The sequence below is a fragment of the Opisthorchis viverrini genome (genome assembly GCF_000715545.1).
Source record: "Opisthorchis viverrini unplaced genomic scaffold opera_v5_445, whole genome shotgun sequence".
Lineage (NCBI taxonomy): Eukaryota > Metazoa > Platyhelminthes > Trematoda > Opisthorchiida > Opisthorchiidae > Opisthorchis > Opisthorchis viverrini.
In genome coordinates, this window is record NW_008752107.1 from 256,832 (window position 1) to 282,477 (window position 25,646).

General features: G+C 46.0%; 2 protein-coding genes across 2 annotated transcripts in view; one reads left to right on the forward strand and one right to left on the reverse strand.

Annotated features, from left to right (window-relative positions):
- T265_11120 (hypothetical protein) overlaps positions 1–25,646 on the forward strand; it is a gene marked incomplete at both ends in the record, with an annotated part of 91,182 nt that overhangs the window by 14,239 nt on the left and 51,297 nt on the right. The window contains 15 exons of the mRNA XM_009177686.1: positions 874–1,016; positions 3,927–4,073; positions 7,696–7,995; positions 10,180–10,904; positions 11,821–12,108; positions 12,497–12,670; positions 13,416–13,838; positions 15,103–15,240; positions 18,909–19,047; positions 20,659–20,948; positions 21,531–21,815; positions 23,031–23,317; positions 23,561–23,730; positions 25,165–25,287; positions 25,320–25,460. Coding sequence (XP_009175950.1) covers positions 874–1,016; positions 3,927–4,073; positions 7,696–7,995; positions 10,180–10,904; positions 11,821–12,108; positions 12,497–12,670; positions 13,416–13,838; positions 15,103–15,240; positions 18,909–19,047; positions 20,659–20,948; positions 21,531–21,815; positions 23,031–23,317; positions 23,561–23,730; positions 25,165–25,287; positions 25,320–25,460 — 3,773 coding nt within the window. The remainder of the gene's footprint in view (positions 1–873; positions 1,017–3,926; positions 4,074–7,695; positions 7,996–10,179; positions 10,905–11,820; positions 12,109–12,496; positions 12,671–13,415; positions 13,839–15,102; positions 15,241–18,908; positions 19,048–20,658; positions 20,949–21,530; positions 21,816–23,030; positions 23,318–23,560; positions 23,731–25,164; positions 25,288–25,319; positions 25,461–25,646) is intronic.
- Positions 23,557–25,646, reverse strand: part of T265_11121 (hypothetical protein) — a gene marked incomplete at both ends in the record, with an annotated part of 11,188 nt that continues 9,098 nt past the window's right edge. The window contains one exon of the mRNA XM_009177687.1: positions 23,557–23,646. Coding sequence (XP_009175951.1) covers positions 23,557–23,646 — 90 coding nt within the window. The remainder of the gene's footprint in view (positions 23,647–25,646) is intronic.

Here is a 25,646-nt window from a genome sequence, read left to right on the forward strand (position 1 = left end):
GAAACTACTCACAAGGTTGCTGAGAACTCTTCGACAGCCCACGACCGGTTTCGCCCTTCTTGGGGCTCATCAGGTAGGCGCAGTCCCTGAGTTTCCGTCAGCCTTATGTTCTACTTGCAAATGAGTGTATTTCTCGAAAACAGTCTAATTTGGGTTCAAGTAGAACATAAGGTTGACGGAAACTCGGGGACTGCGCCTAGTTGATGCGTCCCAAGAAGGGCGAAACCGGTCGTGCGCTGTCGAAGAGTTTTCAGCAACCTTGTGAGTAGTTTCGTTTATGAAAACCTATTAACCCGTTCAAAGCTACCGTTCCTCAAAACAAGATACTAAGGCTAAGCGATCTGACTCCTTTTTTTACTGTCAGAAGCTTCGATGTCACACTGGGCCGCGTCGTCAGTGATAGGTGCACACCAGCTTTGTCTGCGTGACCTTAGTTGAACCGAAGACACTATAGTCTATCTGGTCGATTACTTTTAAGTTCAATAGACAAATCCACTGATGGTCCTCTTTTGACGCGTTATCGAGCACGGAGTCTGCATTACAAACAGCGGTCAGCTTGACTGCATTAGTGTGAAAAATTGATGCCCTCTCTGGTTTATTGTTCTAATCAAAAACCGACCCTTATGACTGCATTCATTGTACAGTATTTTCCGTTTATGAAATAACCTAACGTGGCCTGGGTTCATGATGGCGTCCGAGATGTCGCGAAAAAAACGCATGTGAGTGGCTCATTCTAGGCAGATTCTTCTAATTCTGAAGGGAAAAGCGTGCTGTAAACGTTTATATACTTTGCCTCTCTTTACAAACCTCAGACAGGGTTTTGATTTACTGTCTGTGTTGAACCGTATTTGCGCCGGTTTTTCTCTTTTCCAGTCTAAATGATGATGGTCGACTAGAAGTCCGTTCTACCTCTTCTATGGATCCCAGGGAGACCCCTATTGATCCTGTTCAGAGCGTTATTCACCCATTAGTTCAACCACCGGAAGGCCATGTGCCACCAATATTGGAGTTTTCAGGTGAGCGCCATTTGACCTTTGTCATTAGACGTTATCTTAACCGATGTGTTCTACGGAACGGCTTTTTGCTTTCTTGTTCAAACGATTTGTGAAGCGATCACCGTCATCATCATTGTCAGCTGTAAGAACCACGTACTTGTCGAAAAGTGGTTGTGGCTGCCACAGTTTCGTTCACCGATGATTCGGGGAGGTGGGGTAGGTAGCTGCACATTGGAGGCGGGAGCTGCTAAATTGGCACTGTCAATGGACTGTCAAATGGGGGATTAGGAAGGAAGCTACGGACTGAAGACAATAGCTTGGATGCATGATGTGACCTGTCTCGGGGTCCCCATCCAGGAAGACGGCAATGACCAGCGCAGCTGAGTTTGCTGGTAATGGCCTTCACACTTCGCTGCCAAGTCATTGTTTGACCGCCTCTGGCTCTCTTCCACCCTTCACGTGGTTGTGCGAAAAGAGCCCTTCGTGGAAGTCGGTCGACTGGCATACGCAGCACGTGGCCAAGCCAGCGCAACCAACGCAGTGTGATCAATTCGTCTATCGGGGGTGAATTGTCTCTCCCGAATACCGTTCGACGGAACTCGATGTTTTTCTATCGAGATCCAGCTATACAATCGAACTGATTGCCACCAAACAACCGATCTTATTCTGGTAGTGAGTCACGAGTAGATTACTCAAGGCTTGAATGCTACTGTTCAGGTCCCGTTGACTGATCAGCAATGTTTAGACGGGGTATCATGCCCGTCCTTCAACCACCCAATTTGAGTCACGTGATTCTAAAGTGACAGCTCACAATAAGGACCGCGTCCTCTTCTTTCCGATTTGTTTCTTTTTGAATGCAATGAGAAGATCTTTTGGAACTTTTTTAATCCCATTTTTCTCCTGCAAGGTCGTTGAATACTCTCCAGTAGTTGTGTATATGCTAGAAGTCGCAGTCAGTTTGTACCTCAAATATCCAGAAAGGGGGACTCGAATCCACAACTCTCGGGATTTCGGTTGAACTCTCTCTCTCTCTCTCATTCGACCGACCGCTTCGCCGCATGACCAGCGGGTTTTTGATTTGTACAACCAAATCAGACTCCTGTTTGCTGGTCGAAGTGTCGAGAAAACGGTGCTCGTCGCTTATAAACATAATTCGCTGCTCGTAGTTCAGGCGCACCCATCTTGCACTAGTAGAGAAGTGGCGTGTCTGTAAAGATGGGTGTATTTTGGTTAAATGGAGTTCAACAACCGGCACACCATCGATGAGCTCTAAGCTCGAATCCGGTGCTGTTTTTTGGGCACAACCATTCCAGTATTGGGTTGGGAAGACCCGTTTAAACTGGAGTGATGTAAATATCTATTCTGCTGGTGTTGTAGTGGCTCTCAGTCGATAAGGTCGAATTTGGGGCCGGTGCATAGTCACAGATTCAAATAACATTTGAAATCAGTAACTCCGGATGCCGCCTTATTCTCGGTCGAAATGCTGAAAATCTCTTGGTCCTTTGGTTAATCTTCCAGTCTGACAAGAGTGATTCATCACAGCTGCTCCCAACTTATCGTCTCATTTTGGAGTGAGTGCTGAACCTTCAACACGTTCAGGCGCAAATTTCGAACAAATTTTCAAGTGTTTGATTCTTTTTTGAAGTAATTGAAAAAGGGGCTGCGCATCTCTCCGATACGATTGACCTTGACCAACCGCCTGTCAGCACATAGGTAGGTGGCCGTAGCACGTTTCTCGGCTTTCCAGGATAGGTCGACTGTACGTCACAAGACGAATGCTCGTAATTCTCTCGATACATACGGCGACGCGATAATTCAATACAGAAAGAGACTATCCTGGCGAAGCCGGTTGTAGAATACTTCGACATATTCAGGAAAGCCCACTTGAGTGACGCGCAAAATCACAAGCCAGGGATTGTGGATTCTTGAGATTTATCAAAAGATGCGGTACTACATGTATAAAATGTTCAGAAGGGATACAAACCTCAAATTATGGGGGTTTCCGTCCAAACTGAAGTAGTGCAAGTCCAAAGAAAGCCCGAAGAAGATGGCAAATCGATCTTAGTTTGCGACATAGACCTGGGCACAACACGTGGTCACGCAAAACGGTCAAAAAGCGCGCGTAAAATATGACCGACCAAATTGGTTCGATAAGTCAAGGATTAAAAGTTCATGAGGGATTACAAATGCACATCGAGTCTATGAGGTAGACGCAGTAAACAGCAGCTTCACACAAGGGAAGGGTTTGACTGGGGGAAAGGAAATACAGTAGTTGTACTTAGGAGGTTTGCAGTCATAGCTTATGGGGAACCCTATGTTGTGCACCCTAGTCGAGTGGTCTGCCTGTGGGAAATCCGTCTGTCTGAGACGGCGTTCATTCCGTTACATTTCATTTTTGATGCAAGCAGTCAAAATAACTTGTGTAACTGAGAAGAGTGAGGATTCTTCAGAAAAAGTGTCATTTTGCTACCCCACCAGAATTGCTCAACTTCGCTTCATACTGTGACGGAACACCTGTTGGTGCAGTGATACAGCTGCGATTGTTAGTTTGGGTGACAGATTTTCCTTCACGTGTGATCGTTCATTGACAGCCGGAATTTCACCCTGTGGACGAAGCCAGTCTGTGCAGAAAAGCAGAGAAGCATTGCACAGCGGTTCCATCCCTATTGGGGATCGTTAGCACTTCACCTCTCACAAAACTCCCGGGAGTTTGTTAACCCTCGACCTCCCACCGAGTAGTTTAGCACTTTACCAATCAGTTGGTGAGCACTAAGACCGGATTGGAATTCATGTTCCATACTGTCCCTCAACCAGTATAAATATGGCTGTAAATTCCCATGAACTGAAACCGAGAATGAGTCGCATCTACGTTCTTTTCCCCCCCACCCCCTGACTCTGCGTGTAGCTCTTTCTTTGCCCTTTTTTTACCAGATCACCAAGATTCACACTTCATACGTCTTTACTTTGACTGGATTCCGCGCGCTGCCGCCAGGGATGTTGACAGCCATGTCACTCCGAGGTCCCAAATCGTTGGAACCCGTACTGTACGGCTACACCTGCACTGCTTGGACGTTGTATGTGAGTTCACCGGTGATGTGTTTTGTTTTCATTGCTTCTGGTCTGAGAGTAGCTTGGAAAGTAAGACGATGCATTTCAGAAACTGGTGACCGACTTGTCAGCAACCTTCCTGTCAATCGTCGACGGTTTCTATTGTTACTTGATTACTTCAAGTATAACTTTCTTCATAAACTCAGTCGTGTGTCTCACATCCACTCGAAGACTTTTCTAAAACCAGTACTGCAATGGTCTGTGCACTACCATCTCCAGTCATCGCATTCTTATGTGGTTGTAACACCATTCGAATCCGCTCAACAGCGGATGCCAACTATTCGTTTCTGGTCAGCTTGACCTTTCTCAGCATAGTTGCTGAACTCAGCAGGATATCCGCACAAATCAAACTGCTTTTAAAAGCGCATGAAAAGTGCAACAACGTTAATGCCCCGCTCCAGTTCTCGATCTGACTATCCAAAGTTGACGCTCTTCCACAGAACCATCAAAAGTGCAAAAAGTGTACTAAGCACCCAAAAAACAGGTCGAAAACCTTTGTACAGTGTGTGCGACATCAACGTTTGAAAAATTCGGCTGCATTGTGAACTCAACACTGGTAACCGGCATTCAACCGTACTGGTACATGGTTATCTGTCGCGTCCTTGTTTTCGACTAATCGGAGCTCAGCTTGATGCTGGACTAGGAAGCGACCCGACCTTCTGACCAATCACGTGCGGGCTAAGCCTATTGGTTGTAGGAGAGCCCAACTGCAAGCGATAGGACAATTTGGCGCAGGATTTTGCGTTACAAAAGTTATAAACATGGTTTGTACATATTCCTGTCAACCCCCTGAAGTCAATAAGTAATACTCGGTTTCGATCTCTGCCACAAAAAGAAACGAACTGGGTTTTTCGGTGTGCAATCTGGAATGTCGACAGAAAAACGTGGGAACTTTATCATATGGTAGCGCGGTTATTCCCCTAAATACGTTATTGGCCCTGAATAAGATAACATGTTAGGACCAAGAACATCGGTCACTCAATCGACTTCTGTATGGGCATTTTGTCCTGATCGATGATGGTCGGATGGAGCACGAATCGAGTGGTTACGAAGACCCGTCGCTAATGTCCAGCTAAATATGCTAAGATATTATTTTGAAGCATTGAACTCGGACCCAGCCATGTTAAGCAAAAGCTTGGCATTGAATTACAAGACGGATCCTGGAGACATCCCAGTTGGTTGGTCCGATGAAACCGGCCCGTTGCTGACTGAAGGCTATCGGAATGCAGATAGCTCTGGAAACAAAGCTGCGGACCATCAGAATACTATGAAACTTCGAAACAAGGTGCATGTATCAAATCTGTCCGCTTTAGCAGGCCCCAAAGAAGTCGACAGCATAACTCCAGGAGCATGAGTTGTTTGCCAGTAGTCGAACGGAATCCTGGCTAATAAACACCTCGGTAGTCAACTAATAAAAATTAGAATAGCGCATTCATTCATTCGTTCGTATTATCTATCGGAAAACGTGACTTGGCCAAAAAACCCTCTTGGGACCGTTGGGGATATCAGTATCTCCCAAAACTCTGTATCTTTGTGTGTGCTAACGGGAAGCGACCCGACCTTCTGACCAATCACGTGCGGGCTAAGCCTATTGGTTGTAGGAGAGCCCAACTGCAAGCGATAGGACAATTTGGCGCAGGATTTTGCGTTACAAAAGTTATAAACATGGTTTGTACATATTCCTGTCAACCCCCTGAAGTCAATAAGTAATACTCGGTTTCGATCTCTGCCACAAAAAGAAACGAACTGGGTTTTTCGGTGTGCAATCTGGAATGTCGACAGAAAAACGTGGGAACTTTATCATATGGTAGCGCGGTTATTCCCCTAAATACGTTATTGGCCCTGAATAAGATAACATGTTAGGACCAAGAACATCGGTCACTCAATCGACTTCTGTATGGGCATTTTGTCCTGATCGATGATGGTCGGATGGAGCACGAATCGAGTGGTTACGAAGACCCGTCGCTAATGTCCAGCTAAATATGCTAAGATATTATTTTGAAGCATTGAACTCGGACCCAGCCATGTTAAGCAAAAGCTTGGCATTGAATTACAAGACGGATCCTGGAGACATCCCAGTTGGTTGGTCCGATGAAACCGGCCCGTTGCTGACTGAAGGCTATCGGAATGCAGATAGCTCTGGAAACAAAGCTGCGGACCATCAGAATACTATGAAACTTCGAAACAAGGTGCATGTATCAAATCTGTCCGCTTTAGCAGGCCCCAAAGAAGTCGACAGCATAACTCCAGGAGCATGAGTTGTTTGCCAGTAGTCGAACGGAATCCTGGCTAATAAACACCTCGGTAGTCAACTAATAAAAATTAGAATAGCGCATTCATTCATTCGTTCGTATTATCTATCGGAAAACGTGACTTGGCCAAAAAACCCTCTTGGGACCGTTGGGGATATCAGTATCTCCCAAAACTCTGTATCTTTGTGTGTGCTAACGAACTTCCGACATTTTCCAAGGTCAAAATATGAATATATATATATATATATGCATATGTTGTTTTGATCATTAAAGTTGTTTCCCAGGTTTTTTCGTCTTCTAACTATTCGCCGTGCTAGGAGTCTGGATCGAGCAACATAGCTGGGGATGGAATATTGTAACGGTCCGCATATCTCATTGTTTGCTCAATGCGTGGTCGAACCGTAACAGGGATCACTCTGTGCTCTCCAATAGAAATGTACATATTGACGCTTCCTGGACTGTGAGCATCCTACTCCGATGAATACGATTAATCTATCTATTAACAGTCGGGAGACATCCACTGCTGCCCCATTACAACACGATGCGTAAAATAGTTTCTTAGATGAGCGGTTTAGATTCGTCCATTTGAATGCGTATTCCGGTGACATGCTTTCCCCATTAGGAAATTGTTCTTCTCATTTGGTTTGGATATCCGCCGCCCGAGCGCACTCACAAGTGGAATGTTATTACACTTTGGGTGTCGTCACCTGCTGATGATATGTAATCCCAGGTATCGAACGCGTCAGGGTGCCTAAACAAACCAGTCTGTGGGATTGCGATGTCACAATAAGCTGCGCGTGAGCGCAAATGACCTCAGATCAAGCATATGCGTCGTATCTGGTGGGCGACCTACCTTCGTAGGTTGATAGTTAAGCAAATCACCATATTGGTTGGCTGATGCGCTCGAATCTGATGAACAGATGCAAGACGAGACTCCTCGTTCGAGGGCCGGGACACAACGAATAGACTGCAGTCAGTATGCAGCACATCATCTTTAAGTTATCTGAATGGCTTTCGTGGATTTGATCGAGACGTAACCTGCATTGTCTTTGCACAAATTCACGAACCCAGCTTCAGGCCTGTAAACGTTACATGGGTTCAGCCGAAGCGTCCCACTCCCGAGAACGGTTCAGATGTCCCCTTGTTTTAATGGTTTAATTTTCTCCTGCGAACGGTTAGTTTTGAAAGCCGTTTTGCTTCCATCGCAGCTATTAGGTTCGTTCGGGCTATTTGTCTTACCACGTGTTCCTTGCGTCTCTTTCTCTCTTTGTCGTGAGCGCAGCTAGGATGCGACCATAGCCCCTTGAACTGAGTTACTTTCGCTTTTCATTGCTCTGTAGTTAATCCCACAACTCTCGGTGAAATCTACAACTGTGTCTACTATCTGACCTCGTTGTCTGAGATCTTTCCGGGTTCGTCCAGACCATCTGATGAGCCATCATCGGCGTCGTCCTCATCCTCGCTACCCTCAGCGATCCAGCAGATCACCCGCTTGACAGTCGACAGATTCAGCGTGTTGGTGATCAGAGTTATTCGACCTACCCCCACCACCGACGAGGCCATGTGTCATGGAAACGTTTGCCGTGCGGAACGAATTGTGCTTACAAATTTGGACGAAATCGATATCTGCTCCGAATCTGGTCAGTGACCCCCCCCCCTCATAGTTATAGACACTTCTTTAGTATAACACCTAGCAGGACAGAACTGAAACTAAAAACTGACATCCTCATTGCACTCTGACGCTATTATGCTCTTGGCTACCACTTGTGTACGTTTGTCTAGAAGTTTTTGATGCATCTCAAGTCGATTTCGAACGTCCAGGCATCCCTGTTGCGTTGTGTGACGATCAGTGAAGCCGTCACTGTTGTTGAGTTTTTTCTAGGATGTAATCTTAATAAATAAGTCAGCCGTTCAGCTGTAACACTCATTCGGTGCCTAGCTGCTATGCCACCCAAAGGGTGCTCGTCGGCTGGGATCCTGTCAGTTTGCACAATCCTAGACATGGGAAATCGACATACAGAGGTCCGCGGAACTCCGGTCGGTAAATTCGTGCTCTAACCACTGAACCATCTTGCCCCTTGGACAACTGATAGGCGAGTGCAATTCTCGATAGATATGCAAGGTATACGGTCAGACAGGGAATCGGATACCATCAGTTACTATCAGCCCGAGCACCTCGGGACCTTGAGCCTTTTTCAAAGGTCCACCTAATCGTTCTTACACGAGTAGCATTCTGTCACCGTCTTAAACAGAAATCGTGCCGCTGGTGCAGACTTGATGCTCGGGGATTCCAGAGCTGCTCGTAGAACCTGCGTCCCGAGGTGTTTCACATATAGTCCTCCGGCTTTTTGTTCTTGTGGATTCTCATTCTTTCACGTTTGTAAGGCTGGTCAGAATTAACTATTGCCATATCGGAACCCTAAACATAAGGTTTCTGATAGCCCACTACCGATTTGTCACTCTTTCGGTAGGTGTAGTCCCCGGGTTTCTGTTAGTCTTACGTTCTACTTGAACCCAGATTAAACGCATTTCGCGAACTACACTCATCAACGGACGACTCAGCTGGCTGGCATTCTACCCGAATGAGTGGTTAAATGAATGTGCTCCGCGAATAACCATTGCCACGTTCGATGTGTTCACTATTGCGAATAGACTCAACTGTTGAGTCTGTATACTCGGCTTGTGGTAAGTGCAGACATCCGTTAGCCGCCGAGGCGTTAATGTTTGCTGCCGACATTCTCTCGCAGAATTCAAGCTGGCTGGACAGTCGTATCTTGATTGGCCTCTAATGACGGCCTGTATATTGTCACGTTCACAATTAGTAAACCTGCCTAATCTATGCAGAGTCGTTTGGATGTCGTTTTGGACCTAGGGTGCTGTCTACTTATTTTACAACAAAACGTTATGTGAACGGGTGAAACTACGAATGATAGGTGCAATGTACAGTGTGAGCTGGCCAAATATACTTTGATTCATTAGTCCCAAGCGGCAATTTCCAGCAAAAACAATGGAGATACTATTCCCTTACTCTTAAAAACATGATAAACGAGAGATTCTGCTGGGTTCCAGGTGAGTCTCCTGCAAAACCAAATTAGTTGGAAAATGAGTGAATTTCGCCCATTTCGTGCGATCTAGGTTCAACTAGAACATCCGGTTTTCGGGATACGGGAAGTGCGCCTACCTGATGAGCCCCAAGAAGGGCGAAGCCAGTCGTAGGCTGTATTTTCAGCAACCTTATGAGAAATGTATTACCTCCATACATCTATCGCGATATCTCGAATATCGTTCCAACTGAAACATGAGGCGGCCTGTGTGCAGCACATTCAGTTGCTTAAGAAAATCATAAACAAGAGATTCAGCTGGGTTCCAGGTGAATCCCCTTCAAAACCAAGTTGATTTGCTAATGTTGGTCTGTCCAATTAGGTTCCAAGTAGAACAGAAGGTTGACGGAAACTCGGGAAGTGCCCCTACCTGATGAGCCCCAAGAAGGGCAGAACCGGTCATGGGCTGTCGAAGGATTTTCACCGGCCTTATGAGTAGTATATTACGTTCCCTTATCCCGATATTTGGGAGTAGGTTTGCGATACACACCTAGTTCTGCCCTCTGGAACGTGTTTTATGCGATTGTCGCACAGGTGATGTGATCAAAAACCCTTTCTTTTGGATTTTGTTTCAAACGGATAGCGCAAGTGTGGTTTGTAGGAATGTTTCTGCAACCGAATTGACTTGGCGCTGTGTTCAGTTCGGATACGTACTCTATTCAGTCATTTAACCTGTACTTCCCAGAAAATATCCTCTCTCCCTGTTATTTCTCCACTCTATAGATCTCCGTTCTCGAACAATATCATTTCGACTGAACGGCCTGCGCGTCCTAGATCTCACACAGAATTCTCTCAGGTATCGTTATCTCCTTACCGCCGGCATCGTGTCAAAAAGTATCGGAACATCTTCCGCCTCGGTGACCGACCGAGGAAACTCACCGGTATTTATGAACTTGAGGTGGCCGACTTCGGATGCTGACCACAAGAAGGGATTGCCTTCAGAGCTTTCACTATTCCTTCCACATTTCACGTATGTGCATTCTGCCTCAACACTGGAGCAACTAATATCATGGACGCAAACTTTACCGACATGGCGAATTGACACCAAGCTTGTTCCTCCACGGGCTCCCTCAGAAACGAGTCGCTATTTATTTTCACTACCCGTCTGCTGCGAACTCATCCAACCAGTTCTGGTCATACCAGACCGAACAGCTTCTTCAAGTCGTGCACTTATTGCCCGACTTCAAAACGTCCACCTTTTCAATCCAGATTGTCCGTCCTTGTGCCCCAATCGCTTGATTCACTGCACAAGTAATCGTGTGTGCACGCGATTCGATTCGGCTGAACTGCTTTTCGTTGAGTTCGCGAAATTCCCCGCCCTTCATATATCGTCACCCGTATTGGTCGAACGCATGCTCCACTTCTATCGGTCCGTGATTTGCCCTAACTCAAGTCGACAATCCAGTGGGGCTGAACAAATTTTAGCACCGATCTCAGGTTGTGTTTGGGTAAGTTCCGTCACCGCTAGTTTTCCCCTTAGTTACAGTATTTAACGGCAGGGAACCTACAGAATGGGGCGAGATGGCCCAAGTGGTTAGCGGCTCATCCAACGCATGCCAGCTGGTCCGATGTTGGATATCAACGGCCACTGCGAACAAATATCCAAAGCGCTACTCACAGCCGGAACGTCTGTCTACGGCAAAACTCAGCCAACCTCATCCAAACATTGGATCTCTGATAAGACCATTGCTTTTCTGGAGGCCCGGCGACAGGTTTCTGCTGGTCGCAACCATAACTCAACCTGACGCCAGGTAAAACTTAGTATTCACACGGCCTGGTGAAACCGAATGGCCATAGAAATGGAAGTTGCACAAGACAGAAACGTTCGCAGGTCGTCAAATGGTCCTCATAAGCCTCTTGTCGGCGAAACTTATGAACCGCTTACTTGTCGTACAGTGGTTCTCGCTGCCACAATTTTGTTCACCTATTTTCTGGGGATGTGGGGTAGATAGCTCTGCACTGGAGGCGGTAAGTGATGTAACTGATTCATAAGTACGGTGTTGTTGGGGCGGGACGGCCGAAGTGGTTAGAGCGCGAATTTATTGGCCGGAAGGTCCGTGGTTCGAACCCGACCTCTGCCTCTCGACTTCCCCTGTGTAGGCTTGAGCAACCTAGCAGTATCCCAACCTTCGTGCTTCCTTCGGGCAGCATGGCAGCTAGGCACCGAAAGGGTGCTACAGAATAACGTAGCAACATTATGGCTTTTCCCCCGTGGGAAAAGTTTTATCTGACGCATGGTGCTCGCTGTGACCGCCAGCTTTCTGATGATTCACTGTCACTAGTCGTTGCAATAAAAGACCATCAAGTGGTCGGTGATGATTCCCAGTAAATAATCCCTCTCCTTACAACAATTCCTTTTTTCAGCTTTCGTCACCCATCTCAGGTTTCCACCTTCCACTATGGTATACCTCCACCGCCCGTCCGTCTGACTTATTTTCTGACTCATCACCCGAATCCCTTGACCCGTCACTCGCCTCGGACCAACCCTCTTCATCATCATCCAACAATTTGGAACCTTTTCTCTTGGAGCTGAAAGTCGAGCGTGCCGTACGCATTTACCTCACCAAGCCGGTGTGTCTGCACTTATCCAGATTTCTTCTCAGTGTTTCCACACTTCGGACTCAGTTCAGTGACACGGGTGGTTCTTTGGAGGTGAGTTCTTTCCGTGTTGCTCTATATTCAATGTTCAATGGGCAGCTTTCTTGGATTTGTCATAGCGTACAGCTTTGTTCTATCCGACCCAGCAGTGGCCCAGCGGTGTATCTAAGCCACGACTGCGTTTTGATTCAAATAATCCCTTCTCCTTATCAACTGAACGGTCGGAATCACATGTAGTGCGCAAATTGATTAGGGTTTACCAATTCCTACAACCACGTTTGTCCTTTGTTGTTCCATCTTTTTAGGCCGTAGCGTTCCTCTAGTATAACACGTTTCTTGAGAACGTCAGCTGCCTTTGAACTCCATCTGTTGGAACTATATCCTAACGTTCCAATTGTTCTGCAACTCTTCCGGGTCCAGTATCTTCGAATACAGCTGTGAGTCCAGGGACACCATAGCTGTACACTACATCCATTCAGATTTAACACCCTTTCGGTGCCTAAATGCCATGCCACCTGAAGGTAGCACGAGGGCTTGGATACTGCCAGGTTGCCCAAGCCTAAACAGGGGAAGTCGAGAGGCAGAGGTTGGGTTCGAACCACGGACCTTCTGGTCAGTAAATTCGCGCTCTAACCACTTGAGTCATCTCGCCCATACCTTTGACCAAAAGAAAAGCGAGTAGAAACCAAAGCAGTATCGTTAAGAGTGATGAGCCGTGGAGATGGACCAAGTGGTTAGAGCGCGAATTTACTGACCGGGAGGTCCGTGGTTCGAACCCGATCTCTGCCTCTCGACTACCCCTGTCTAGGCTTGGGCGACCTGGCAGTATTCCAGCCCTCGTGCTTCCTTCGTATGGCTTGGTAGCTAGGCACCGAAAGGGTGCTACAGCTGAATGATTTTTTTACACTACAATAAGTTTCTTCCGAAATTTGAACTTCATGGACTCGTTTTCGGTGTGTTTTCTCCAGAGTGGCACACAACTTCAAGTCTGAGTCCTTAATTGAAAAGGTCTATGGTTCGAGTCCTCTCTTGGGTCCACCGTTCTTTTTGTCGCGAAATAAATGATGTGGCATTATGTTAGGCTCCACTCTCCCTTTTCGCTGCACTATATTGGACAGATCGGTTTCTCTGTTACGCCTTTTTTCATTTCGTATATGCACCTCTGCCACTTCAATGATGTAGTTCTTGTTATTGAGCTTACGATCAATCCGGGTCATTCGCCCGTGCCTTGTCTGAAGGCCGTGCTGAAAGAACTGAGGCACATGGCGTTCTTATGGACGAAATGCACCTTTAGTTATGTTATGCTCGTGTTCACGAATCTGCAGTGGCGCCCCACTTTTCTCTCGCCTTTCTCGTTTTAGCCAGTTTCAATGGATTCTCCCAAAAACCGGATTTCTTTTTGTCTGTCATTACCGCACCTGCAACTTGATACTATGGCCGATCTCGATATCAATCCGGTACCCCTGGCATGTCTCAGACTCAATGACGTGGTTGTGAAACTAACCCAAGCATCCAACACAACCCCTCACCTTTCGTCTTGTGGTGAACTTTTTGCCCGGGATGTGGTGCTCTGTGATATGCTCCCAGTCGAAAACGGATCAACGCCTAATGTGGATCCCATTTTATTGTCTGTTCTGCCAGAAAACGCAGAATCAGCAGCGGTCTCAAAAACCGCTTCAGCGATTACTACCTCCTGTCCAGATCTGACTTCTAACTGGGGTAGGGAGTCGAAGATACACCATACTTCAGTCGGTTCATGTTCCCATGCAATTTCAGACGATCAGGTGAGTAGCCACACCAGTAGTATCTGTGAGTGCTTGAAGCCAATTTCTGTCTGTGCGGAAGCTCCCTTCAATGTAGATTAATTTAAGAAAAGCTTTGTTTCCACTGGAATAAAAATATCCTTACCCGGCGCAATTGAGTCGGATGAACGTAATTCTTTTTCTGTTTCGAACAAGATATAAGTTGACCAGAAAGCATTACAGCGTAATCTGGTTAACTTCACGGAGACTCGTTCCAGAGAAGGACTTAGTAAACAATAGGTAATTTTAGGGAAATACACTTATTTGCAAACAAATTTGGTTTTGCCAAAGACTTACCTGGAACCCAGCTGAATCTCTCGGTTTTGATGTTTCTAGGCAACTGAGTGTGCTGCACCGGACCGCGATCTTCGAGACATCGCGATACATGTATATACGGTAATTTTTTGTTTGGGCAACGTTTCGCTTTTAACACAAAAACTTCATCAGGCCAGGTGGGTGGGTCACCGAGTTGACCAGGTTTTAAGACAGACGGAGAACTGATCACTAAGACGTCTTCATATTAGCGCACCAGATCAGTTTTGAGTGTCAATTAACGAGTCTTGTCGGTTAGTATCGTCAAAATCTTGTGTTGGTGGATGATGGAGTTTCGAATTAGTTCCCATAGGGTTTGGTTCCTTAATCTTCCACTTCAGGTTGGTTCCATTGATGGCTCACCGCGGGGGCCACTGGTGGATTTCGTTGGTTTTTGTGGGCTTGTGGGTGTTAGGGGGGAGGGAATGTGGATGAGGTCAAGTGGAACATCAGATGATGACTACTACTCCTTCTGATAACCGCCCGACTGATCCGAAACCGTCCTCTACACGCTTGCCAGCTCCACGTCTTCTATTCTATTAACCCTGGGGTGCTTGGTTATCTGCAGCGTCTCAGCCATCAGTTTCTGCGACGTGCGCCGTCGTCCTCGCCTCAAAACCCCAGTATTTTCGTGTCCCTTGTCCAGTGCATGTTACACACCAATATTCAGCTGATGAACTGGTACTCAACGGAGAGCTTTATGCACAAAAATATAGAGGACACACGGAAAAAAAATCTTGCGATAATCCCATTGATTCAGTGTAACCATACAGATAACCATTCGTAGATCTCTAGCGTTTCCGCTTATGGGAATACTGCAGCAGTCCATGTCTCTTTTCTTCCTCTTAAAGCACTGTGTGTATGCTGACCGATTCGTGTTATAATGTGGGGATAATTTGCGATAACCAATAATATATTCGCTTTGTTGTTTCAGTTGGCGATGTGTGAAGCGTGTTCTGCATATGACACTTTTGCTAATTCACTACGGCTGTTACACACAGCTGCGCTGCGTATTCAACTGCTCATGCTGTCCAATCTGGTTGATTCAGGAGTTCCAGAAAAATTTGGTCAGGTAAGTTGGGATGACCTTGTCTCAGTACAGTCCACTCACAACATTGTATTCCCTAGCTGCCATGCCACCCAAAGAAACCGTGAGAGCTGATATATTGCCAGGTTGCCCAAGCCTAGACAGGATAAGTCGAGATGTAGAGGTCCGGTTCGTACCAGGGACCTTCCCGTCGGTAAATTCGCGCTCTAACCGCTGAATCAGCTCGCCCCGTGGTAACTTGAACTCAAACGTTTCGCCACGAGCATTGATGATCAATGTGATTAACTCGCACTTAGATAGATTATGATGCCACTGCTTCTTTCCATCGTGGGCCCCACATCACATGGTCACATGTGTTGAGTGGTTTATCGAGTAACGACATGATTCCGCTTACGGGAGTGTCTAAATTTATTATCCTTGATGGATTATAATAGGCACTGATTGGTGAACCGGTTTGAGCGTTTGCGCATCAGGCTTGCTACGGGGAGATCGAGGCACTCAAGTTACCCATTGTCCTTTAATTCTGCTTGTCTTTTGCGTTGCGCAGTTTGTAAGCTCTCAAGTGAACCAATTTTCACCGAGGGTGTGACCATCCTCCTTGGGCTGTTGTTGTGTATTGCTGAACGGTAGTGCAACTCTGTATCGATCCCTTGGCTTCTTGCTCCGTCCACCATGGTATATCAAAAGGCACGGCGACCCTAACCAGCCCTTTATGGAGACAAAGGGAAATTATTACAACTGTTTTTATAGGATAGTCACAGAGTGTTCCACAAGGTCGTGTTAGAAGCACCGTGAGGGGGCGAGAAGCGTCAAGTCAAGGATGCTCGACTCGGATTGGCTGGCATTCTGATCAATCAGGGCATGCCTTCGTTTGGTCCGTGTCCTGCACTTGACACATCCGTCCAAATGATGCGATGTTCGGTTATTAGGGACGGTTGGCCTCCGGACAAACTTGCTCATTCGGTTCGACTTTAATGCAGACTCGCTGGTGACCAAAGAATAGCTGGAACTGGTGAATCCGCGGACTTGTCCAGAACATCGTAGCTTAATTTGCTAGGCCTGCCCTGGATATCTCTGTAGCATTCAGTCGACAACAACTTGAGAAATTGTCCTGAAATGTGCACAGAAAACTTCGTCGGACCAAATCGTTCGTTGAAATGTACCTTGTCCTGTAGCACGTGTGAACAAATATATCGAAGGCAGGGAACAGGTTGAGTTGCCGATTCCGGTATCTGTACATTGCATCTGTTAAAAAAATGTGTGATTTTATCTTTCATTACCAAGCCAATTGTTTGCATGCAATGCAGAATTAAATCCAACAAGTGCAAAAATACCTAGCTTCTGAATAAAGCTAGACAAGCAAGCAGTGATTCTCGTAGGCTTGTTTTTTTGCGTGGTCTTTTCATGGCTAATTGCTTCAATGTGAATACCAGAGATCCAAATTCTGTAGCGTGTCTAATGCTCTCTAAGCGGTATGTCATGACCAAGAACACAAGGCTGCGGATCAGATGTCTCTACGTGAAAGAATGCCATCCGTGCTTTGTGAACAACGATCGATTGTGTGTAATCACTGCTGGTTTGTCTTGTCGAACGTAGACAAATGTGCGTAAACTGAGGGAAATTTTCAAGTGAACGCAGCACTTGAATACCTTTGGAACAACACAGTCTTGGTATTTCAGACTTTATTGTATTTCGTCCCGATACTTGCCACCTGTTATATCTGCTGATTCGCCAATCTGTGGTATCTGCTGCTGACCCGCTCTAGTGCCTAGTGCCGAAAAAAGGCTCACGGAAGGGAACACAATAGCTATATTCCGAACAAGCGAGTGCGAGAGCGTGAGTGTGTGCGAAAAGTACAAGGGTCTCAAGCTTTTTATTGGAAGGACACTGTCTGAACTTGATCCAATGCTGACGCACACTGTCTGGCCGCGACGTGATTCGTATTGCGGGGACGTTGTCTAACCTTGATCAACGCTGACTCGCGCTGTCTGAGTCTGATACACGGCTGTGAAGCGCTACATATTGAGGGGGTGTTGTCTGTCTGGTCAACATCTAGCGGAGCTGAGAGTCTCAGTAGATTTCGGGTATTTGGTGGTTGCTTTCAGGAAGCTGGCCTTCCTGATACCACCTGTTCAACTTGGTGCGCTTTTTGTTTAGACAGCTTCGCACCATTGCTGTGTGGTGTTGACAGTTCTGTAGATGACCCGAACTTTTGGCCAGGTTAACACTCAACATTTGGTAGCACTCCTTGTTGGACTTTGCTCCAACCGGTGCCATGTGCTTAACGATCGAATGGCGAACGTCTGGGTGGCACTCATTTGTTTGAACGTCGTGCGAGGAGATTATATGACACCCAGTCGACATTTCGTCCTTTCAATGAAACTAATCTATGCTGAAAAGCCAGGAAGCACCGTACACCTGTTCCTTCCATATTGGTGATCCTCAACATTGACATGCCACGAAACTCGGAGTGTTGAAACCGTGACCTTTGACAAGTAGTTAAACACTAAACAGTTTGACCCAGTTATGCGGTTTCTGTCAGTGAATGCTAGTCACACAACTAGTCATGCGCTCGAGGTCGACAGGTGAATCATTTAAATACTGGCTAAAGGTCTCGAGTTCAAAATTCTTTACCGGAGTTTCGTGAGATGCGCACTGCCAATGATTCGCAACAGAGATGAAACAGTGGTTCATCTTCAGTGCTTTTCAGCATAGGTTGGCCTTACTGACAAGACGAAATCGCAGTTGAAAGGTTCCCATTTTATTTTCGGTTTGTGATGTTTGGTTTTTCTGGATTTGCTTTTTTTCTCCGCGATTTTTTTCCCGAATTCGCCACTGAACATATTGAGATATGTTTGTCTGATCGTCCAGGATAGATTTACGACTTGATCGACGTTAGTACAGCACTGAAGTGACGTTGACCTTTTCTATTTTTCTCGTATAAAGAACCTTGGGGTCAGTATTTATGTACTTTCTGATGTTAGCGACCGTAAGTATCTAGGAATCAGTTTATCCCCATCTCAACTTGGATTGTTCACAGCCTTTTCGAGCGTTGGAAGTGCGTTTTCTGTTGAGAACCTACATCAACATCACATTTTTACACATTGTATTGTATTGTATTGTATTGTGCGCTTTCATGCGTAAAATGCTGTATTCCATTTTCTCACCATATTTTCCTTGCTACTTAAGAAGTAACATCGTCTTTTTTAAACGAGACTTGAAATTCGACTCCCTATGTTTCTGTGCTCACATATCGCCCTTCAAAGATGTATTTTCTTGTTTGTTGACCATTTTGTTTATGTATTCCGATCTCTGCACTTTGATCTCGGGTCAGGAATGTCTTAAAATCCTACTACGTGCCTTTTACGTGGAATAATTCAACCGACCACAACGACAAGGAATCCATCTGCTTCCTTTTTTGTAGCTCATCGGTCATCAATCCTCGGGGTTCCTAGGCTTTGATTTCGGGCATTTTGTTCCGTTGTGCTTTGTTGTTAGTTATTTCTAATCATGTTCCTGATAGAACTATTTTGCTATCCTGTTGGATGAGCGGAAAATGATCAATGTACTTTTGTGAAACTCTTAGTTGGCTCTGGAATTGTTGATTTACCTACTGGTACTGATCAATGACGATCAGGCTTGGAACCTTTCTCAATCCGAAGGCAAAACTATCTTCTGTTTCTACCATTCAGGCAAAGCGAATGATTTATGTCCAATGCAAGCAAGTGTTATCCCGATTACGTCCACAACCGTGGGTTCTACTACTGGACTTTTTGAGTTTTTCGAGCCCCGATGGTTCTTCGTTTGACACCCGTCTACGGTCTTCCTTGAGTGAGTTTTTTTTTCAAAATTCTGATTTTGTCGTAACTCATAATTTTGATCGTTTTGCGATTCAGGTTTGCATCTTCATGGGGGGGGGGTGATTTCAATTTTCACTGCCTCGTCTACTATTGTGATAAAGCAACAAATGTCTTGCGTCAATGCGTTCTGCATAAAACGTGAAAACCCGCATGCCACGTGACCCTTTTCGTGTCATGGTACTCACATGATCGATGAAGACTCTGGACAACACGGCGCCGGTTTTTCTCTTCTCAGGGCTCATCGCCTACTTTCAATTTCCTTCTTTGTTTGTTGGATTTTCCTCTTATCTGATTTTGTGATGTCGCAGCCCAACGAAGTGGAAACCTCACGATGGAACGTCGATTTTGCCGTCTGCAAAGCCCTCTCCTTAGCCAGAATTGTTTGTGGGTCTTTGAGCCCACCACACACATCGAAAGCCCAGACAAGTCATTTGAGCTGCTTCCGGTGTTTTTTATTGGACCGATAGGAATACACATGCATCATCATATCATAAACGAGAGGTTTAGTTGAGTCACGCGTGAAAACCAAATTGATTTGCAAATGAATGTATTTCTCGAAAACAATCCGGTTTGGGTTCAAATAGATCATAAGGTTGACGGGAATTCGGGGACTGCGCCTACCTGATGAGCCCCAAGATGGGCGAAACTTGTTGTGGGCTGTCGAAGAGTTTTCAGCAACCTTCTGAATGGGTTCCTTTATGAAAACACATCCATCCTGTTTTAGATATCCGGAGTTCAACTGTTAGCACAACAGAAGCGATGCACTGGTGCCGGGCTCTGATCGGAGCGAAACTCTAGTTCCGTGGTTCCCCTCGTTGATATAGACTTACCAGAAAAGTAGTACCAATATTGAAGATTGACTCTACGACCCACAGTAATGTGGATGAGACGTACGTAAATCCTCGGAACTTTAAGGTGTTTCCACCTCGCTATGTAACTGCTTGTGATCGATCGGTGACACACTCGTATGCCGACCGTGGTTCTTGCTTTCTGTCGGCCTCCAGTGTGTATTGTCCTGAAAAATGACGCTTCAGAGCCGATGGTTCTGGTAAAAAGACACATGAAATCGGTCATTTTTTCGTGTTGGTTCCAGGGGCTTGACTCTTTCTTGCATCACATCAGTCGATTCCGTGGAATCTCTCCGCCTTGTTATGTTGAGTCCACAAGCGAAAGATTGCGGGACGTCGATTGAATGAAACAAACCTTGTTTCGGCAATCTGAGGCTCGGGTTAAATGAATCCTAAGCTATTGTATGTTTTGGACACGGGATTCGATCGCCTATCAGCGAACTCTGAGCGATAATTGTAGAATTTTACATTTTTAATTAACCTACTACTAAAACTGGCACTTTCATCCTAGGTAGGTTTGCTTTTGCGTGATGTAAATTGTTCAATTTCAAAAACATTTCATAAAGCTTCCAGTGAAATTGCTACATGAGATAAACGACCATATGGATGTAAAATCCATCTTCATGGGGGTCCCCACTGGCTACTCACTTTCATGACCATTGTGAATGTCAGGACACAGTTTCCGTGAACACTTGTTTTTTCTTCAATTGCTTCCACTCCCTGTTTTGTCGTAGATCTTTCAGAACAAATTCCGCCAACCAACACCAGTGCGACCGCATCTACAATCTCCGAACCAACCCTCATCTCCATCAATGCAGACGCGTTCGAGGTTGTACTGACGACCACCTCATGCGATGATCCGAGACCGTGTGACCTGGCCAAATTTAGTGGTCACACTGCGCGTCTCTGCTTTCTGGATTTTGTTGATCAACTTGAACCGTATCTTTCTGTCGATCGACAGTTCACACCGGACAATTTCCCGGGACCGTACCTGTTTATGGAAGGCGGTTTGGGCGATTTAGTGGTACGTAGACCGCCTTTTTCCAACAAGCTCTTTTATATTGTTCTCGGAGTGAGTCACACTTCTATTATTGAGCAGTCACCGAAGTGAGACCTGAGCTGTTTTCCAACCAGCCGTCAGCCTGGGAACTTGACTGTGCAGAACTTACTTAAGTAGTCTTGACAAGTCGTCTGTCCTCTTGGGCTTCGGAACTTTCTCAGTTGACACTCGGTTCGATTCCAACACCATGCTTCCTATCTTCTGTTCTATGCAACTTGACAACTGGTTCGGGTATGTAGCGTAACTAGTTAGACTACTAGCCACCAACTGTTTAGCAGGAAAAATCAAACTGATCACTTGCGCACGTGTGTTCAGTGTGTGCATCTCTATTAGGTGCAGTGGGTAACCCAAAGGCGGTTACTTCTATTCCCGTCTGACCATGCAAGGCTGACTGTGCCCTTCGTATTAATCTGCCTTACGCACCTCGGAACACGTTGTGCAACTCGACACTCAATATGAAGGTACCCACACGCGTTAAACTTGGTCAGATCACTGATGTTTCTTTCTTTCACGCTGGAACTCTCCATGTTATTTCCCTTACTGCAGATCACCACAAATTCAGCCAACGATTGTTCACTCTACAATGAGCGTTTCCGCATACGATCTCCTGCGGAATTATCTGTTGATTCAACCCTACGCTTCCGGCTACTCCGTTCTCTTACACCCTCCCCTGGAAACCTAGAAATCAATGGTTATATCTGGGCACGTATAGCCCCATCAATCTACGTTCACATTCAATCTTTTATGATCGCTTTGTTGGACTCGATCGTTGAACTTTTCGATCTACGTGACATGTTTTCCCGAGCAAGGAAGTCGGCTGAAGGTCAGATGGTTAGTGATTATGTGGATTTCTTGCTGAACCATGGTAACTTATCTATGCCTATACTATACTGCTGTAACGGTGATACTACTGTTGGGGGGCATGCGAGTAGTACGTTTTCTTGCAAATTTGCTTTGTGTGCGGATATCTGTTGCGGAATTTGTGGATTCGCTTTGTAGCATTTTCTTGGATCTGAGCAACAGTCAATGAATATCCAAGAAAGTTCAGGAAGACGTGTTCGAGGAGAAGATGGATATTCAGTTTTTGTAAACAAGATCATATGAGAGCTTTGCTTCCCTGTCCAATAGTCTATAACTGGCCAGTTGGCATTTTCTAATAAATAACTCCGCAGCGAAGGCCTTCTTCTTTTCACTAATATACTATACCACTAAACTATATAATTCTGTACTAGTACACTATACTGTATACTATACTACTTATCTATTTCAGCTTGTGCTTGTAAGCCGAGAATCACCATGCAAATGTCCCATCGTTAGCTTGAGAGTAGCCCGCTTAACTTGGTATAACTAAGGCATTGTTTGAAGTATTGGACTGGGGAATGTGTTCTGTTTATCTAGTTGAAGTCTTGATTCAGGTCAGCTGTTCATCCGGGACTGCTGACAGATCGACCTATCGACGGCTGCTTACCTGCATCCTATATACACCAATTAGAACTATCCTGTATAGATCAATAGCCGTTCAGCTGTTGCACAATGTGTACAACATGGAGGAAGCACGAGGGCTGATTTACTGTCAGGTGGAGCAGTCGTGATCCTGGAGTTGGGCTCGAGCCTCCATCTTTCCGGTCAATAGGCTAGCGCCTTAACCACTGAGCTATTTCGAGGTCAACTTGGCGAACATCTTCGCTTCTTTGACTTCAGCTTTCATTTATCCTGCCACGAAGACACGCATCTTCGCCGAACTCCTGTCATATCTCATAACGACCCTTGAGGAGTCTATGTTTCTTCGGGGAAGCTATCTCCGACCTTGATGAGCGTATATCTTTTTCCCTGGGCTGAAACTTTATCCCCGGACACGTTTTTGGATGGTCGCCTGGCTTTTTTGTCCTTCAGCTTTCTTTTCGCTATGATCTCATTTACACTGTTTAAGATATCAGTTCCTCGCTGGTCTTACGTTGAGTGAGCACTTTTTCGTCTGAACTGAATGTGTGCAGTCTGTGCAGATCCTCGGATCTTTGATTGGTCTATTCGTCTTCTTACTTGCAGATCAATACACAGGCCCCGACCTCTCCCAGGTTTCTACTGGACATTGTCCTCGCAGATCCGCGGTTCGTTGTTCCTGTCAGTTCTCACAGTCCGGAAGCTCTTGTCGTAGTCATGGACCGATTGATGGTCAAGACCGCGTGCCTTTGTACCCACGACGAGGTAGATTTCGTGTCTCCTATCGATGAGAGCAGACGTTATCGACCACACTGCTTCCAGCGCCTTCCTGTCTCCGACCCCTTGTTCCAATGTAGGTGTTGTCCTTCCAGTTCGGCTTCACAAGAATCCAGGTATGTCGAATAGTCCCAATCGAAGTGAAATCAATCTACTCAGACAAGCCTCTACAAGCTCTGTACACTTATTTCATTCTTTTTCGAAATCATTTACAGTACGTACCCAACGAATCCCCTGATGGGTTCGAACCCGCGACCTTAGGCCGTTCGACCACAAGTGGCTGATCAGCATTTTCATGAGCTTACATTTGGACAAGACAGCATTCCTTACCCTTTAATCACTCAGTTTACTTTGTTCAGTCCAATGTTGGCTGGCTCCTCGAGTGACGACTGTCATGCCATACGAAGGAGTCACGAGGGCTGGGATACTTCCAGGTCGCCGGAGCCTAGACAGGGAGGAAGTCGAGAGGCAGAGGTTGGGTTCGAACCACGAACCTTCCGGTCAGTAAATTCGCGCTCTAACCACTTAGGTCATCCCGCCCCTTCGAGTGACGACACCTTTGAATAGAGGTATTCTCCTCTCCCAACTGAAACCTAAAACGACCCTCGTTTGTCTACAAGTAAATGTGTGATCCATCCAATGCATCGTGATCCTTCAGAATACTACCTCCTCTCCCCTCCCTCAGAACAGAGACAACTCTCCAGAAGAGTATAGAGAGCACTGAGTCTCCATGCGATTCCTCGTTTTCTTTTTACAGGCACTGAGACACCGCTAATCTGACTACCTGCACAAAATGCAGGATGAGTCCTCTCCGTAATTTCGAGGGACGTGAGTAGTTGACATGGCTACTCGAGACCTGTTCAACCTTTTCAAACCAGGTAGAAAATATGCTCAAACGCAGAACTCGAATGATACTGTTGCTGCTCGATTCGTGTCGCAGCAAACGTTGTGTTTAACTTTCTTCTTAAAATTTGTTGCGGTTTTCTGCCCAATTTAATATTTTCATCGTGTTGGTATCATGCACACTAGAACAAGAACATTTTCGAAAAAGTTCGGTGACAGTCGGTAGATTTATTGCTGGGCAACGTTTCGCTTTTCACACAAAAGCTTCGTCAGGCCAAGTGACTAGGTTCCGAGGTTGGTGGAGATTTAAGGCGGAAGGAGAACCAATCAGCTAAGTCAAGTTAAATCTCTGTTGGGTATCGGCCGAGGGATTTTAGTGTGTTAGAATGGTTGAACAAGTGTTGGGTCGGCTGGGAAACCTACATGTGCTTGGGTCCAACCTAGGGTCTAGTCCTTCTGGTTCGGTTCATTTGATGGTTCCTCTTGAACTTCGTTTGAACCTTCTGTCCATCCGTGTGGGTGACCTAGTGCTAAGTTAGTTGTGTAAGAGGGATGCTGTGACCTTTGGTCGGTTGGGGTTTACATCCCCATCCCCCCGTTTTTTCTAATGATCCTACGTGGATTGACAACCACACCGTCACGTGTCAACTCAGTTTATCTAAGACCGCTTTCCATACGCTCGCTAGCTCCACACCCTCGATTCTATTCACGCTGTGATGCTTAGTAATTTCCGCCGCCTCGGCTATCAGCCGCTGTGGTGTGAATCGCATTCCCTGTCTTAAAACTTCTACATTCTCCAGATCTATTCTATGTCCCGTGTCTAAGGCATGTACCGCCATTGCTGAGTCTTTGACCAACGTTTGGTATTCTGCATTCCTTGAACAAGAACATCTATCTTGATTCCGCAAGCCAGTCATTCCAATCGTTTATAAGTTTACTCTTGTTAATTCCAGCTCACCACAATCCACTACATCAACCAAGTTTTCCTTCCGAATCTCCCACTGCTCAGACGATTTTAGAGGTGAGCGCCGTTCATAATATGACCTCTAAGTTCCCTTTACCCATAATGATGATCTTCGATGAATGCTACTCATTATCCCCACTCTTTCGCGTCATACAGATCCCGTCGATGCCGAAATCGGAAATTGTGTTTTGGAACGGATCCATCTGGATTTGTCGAACGCGGTGATTTACCACGGTGTACGTTGTTCGAAAGCAAATCATGTTGAACCTGAACCGATGGGTGAGTCCAGTGTATACTTAAGTTCATTTCAGCCGACCAGTTTGTTCAGCTGAAGCGCCCTTTCGGTGCCACCGGAAGGAGACACGAGGGTTGGGATACTGCCAGGTTGCCCAAGCCTAGACAGGGGAAGTCGAGAGGCAGAGGTCGGGTTCGAACCACGGACCTTCTGGTCAGTAAATTCGCACTCTAACCACTGAGCTATCTCGCCCACCCCACCCCGCTCCTGGTAACTAGCTGATCGGATAGAGTTCACTGCATATTCATGAACGATAAGATATCACTCAGTTCCCCACGACACCCTAGTTCACTTTCTAGTTACACTGGAAAGTGGAAGCGCCATCTAATTCTGGTATTCATGA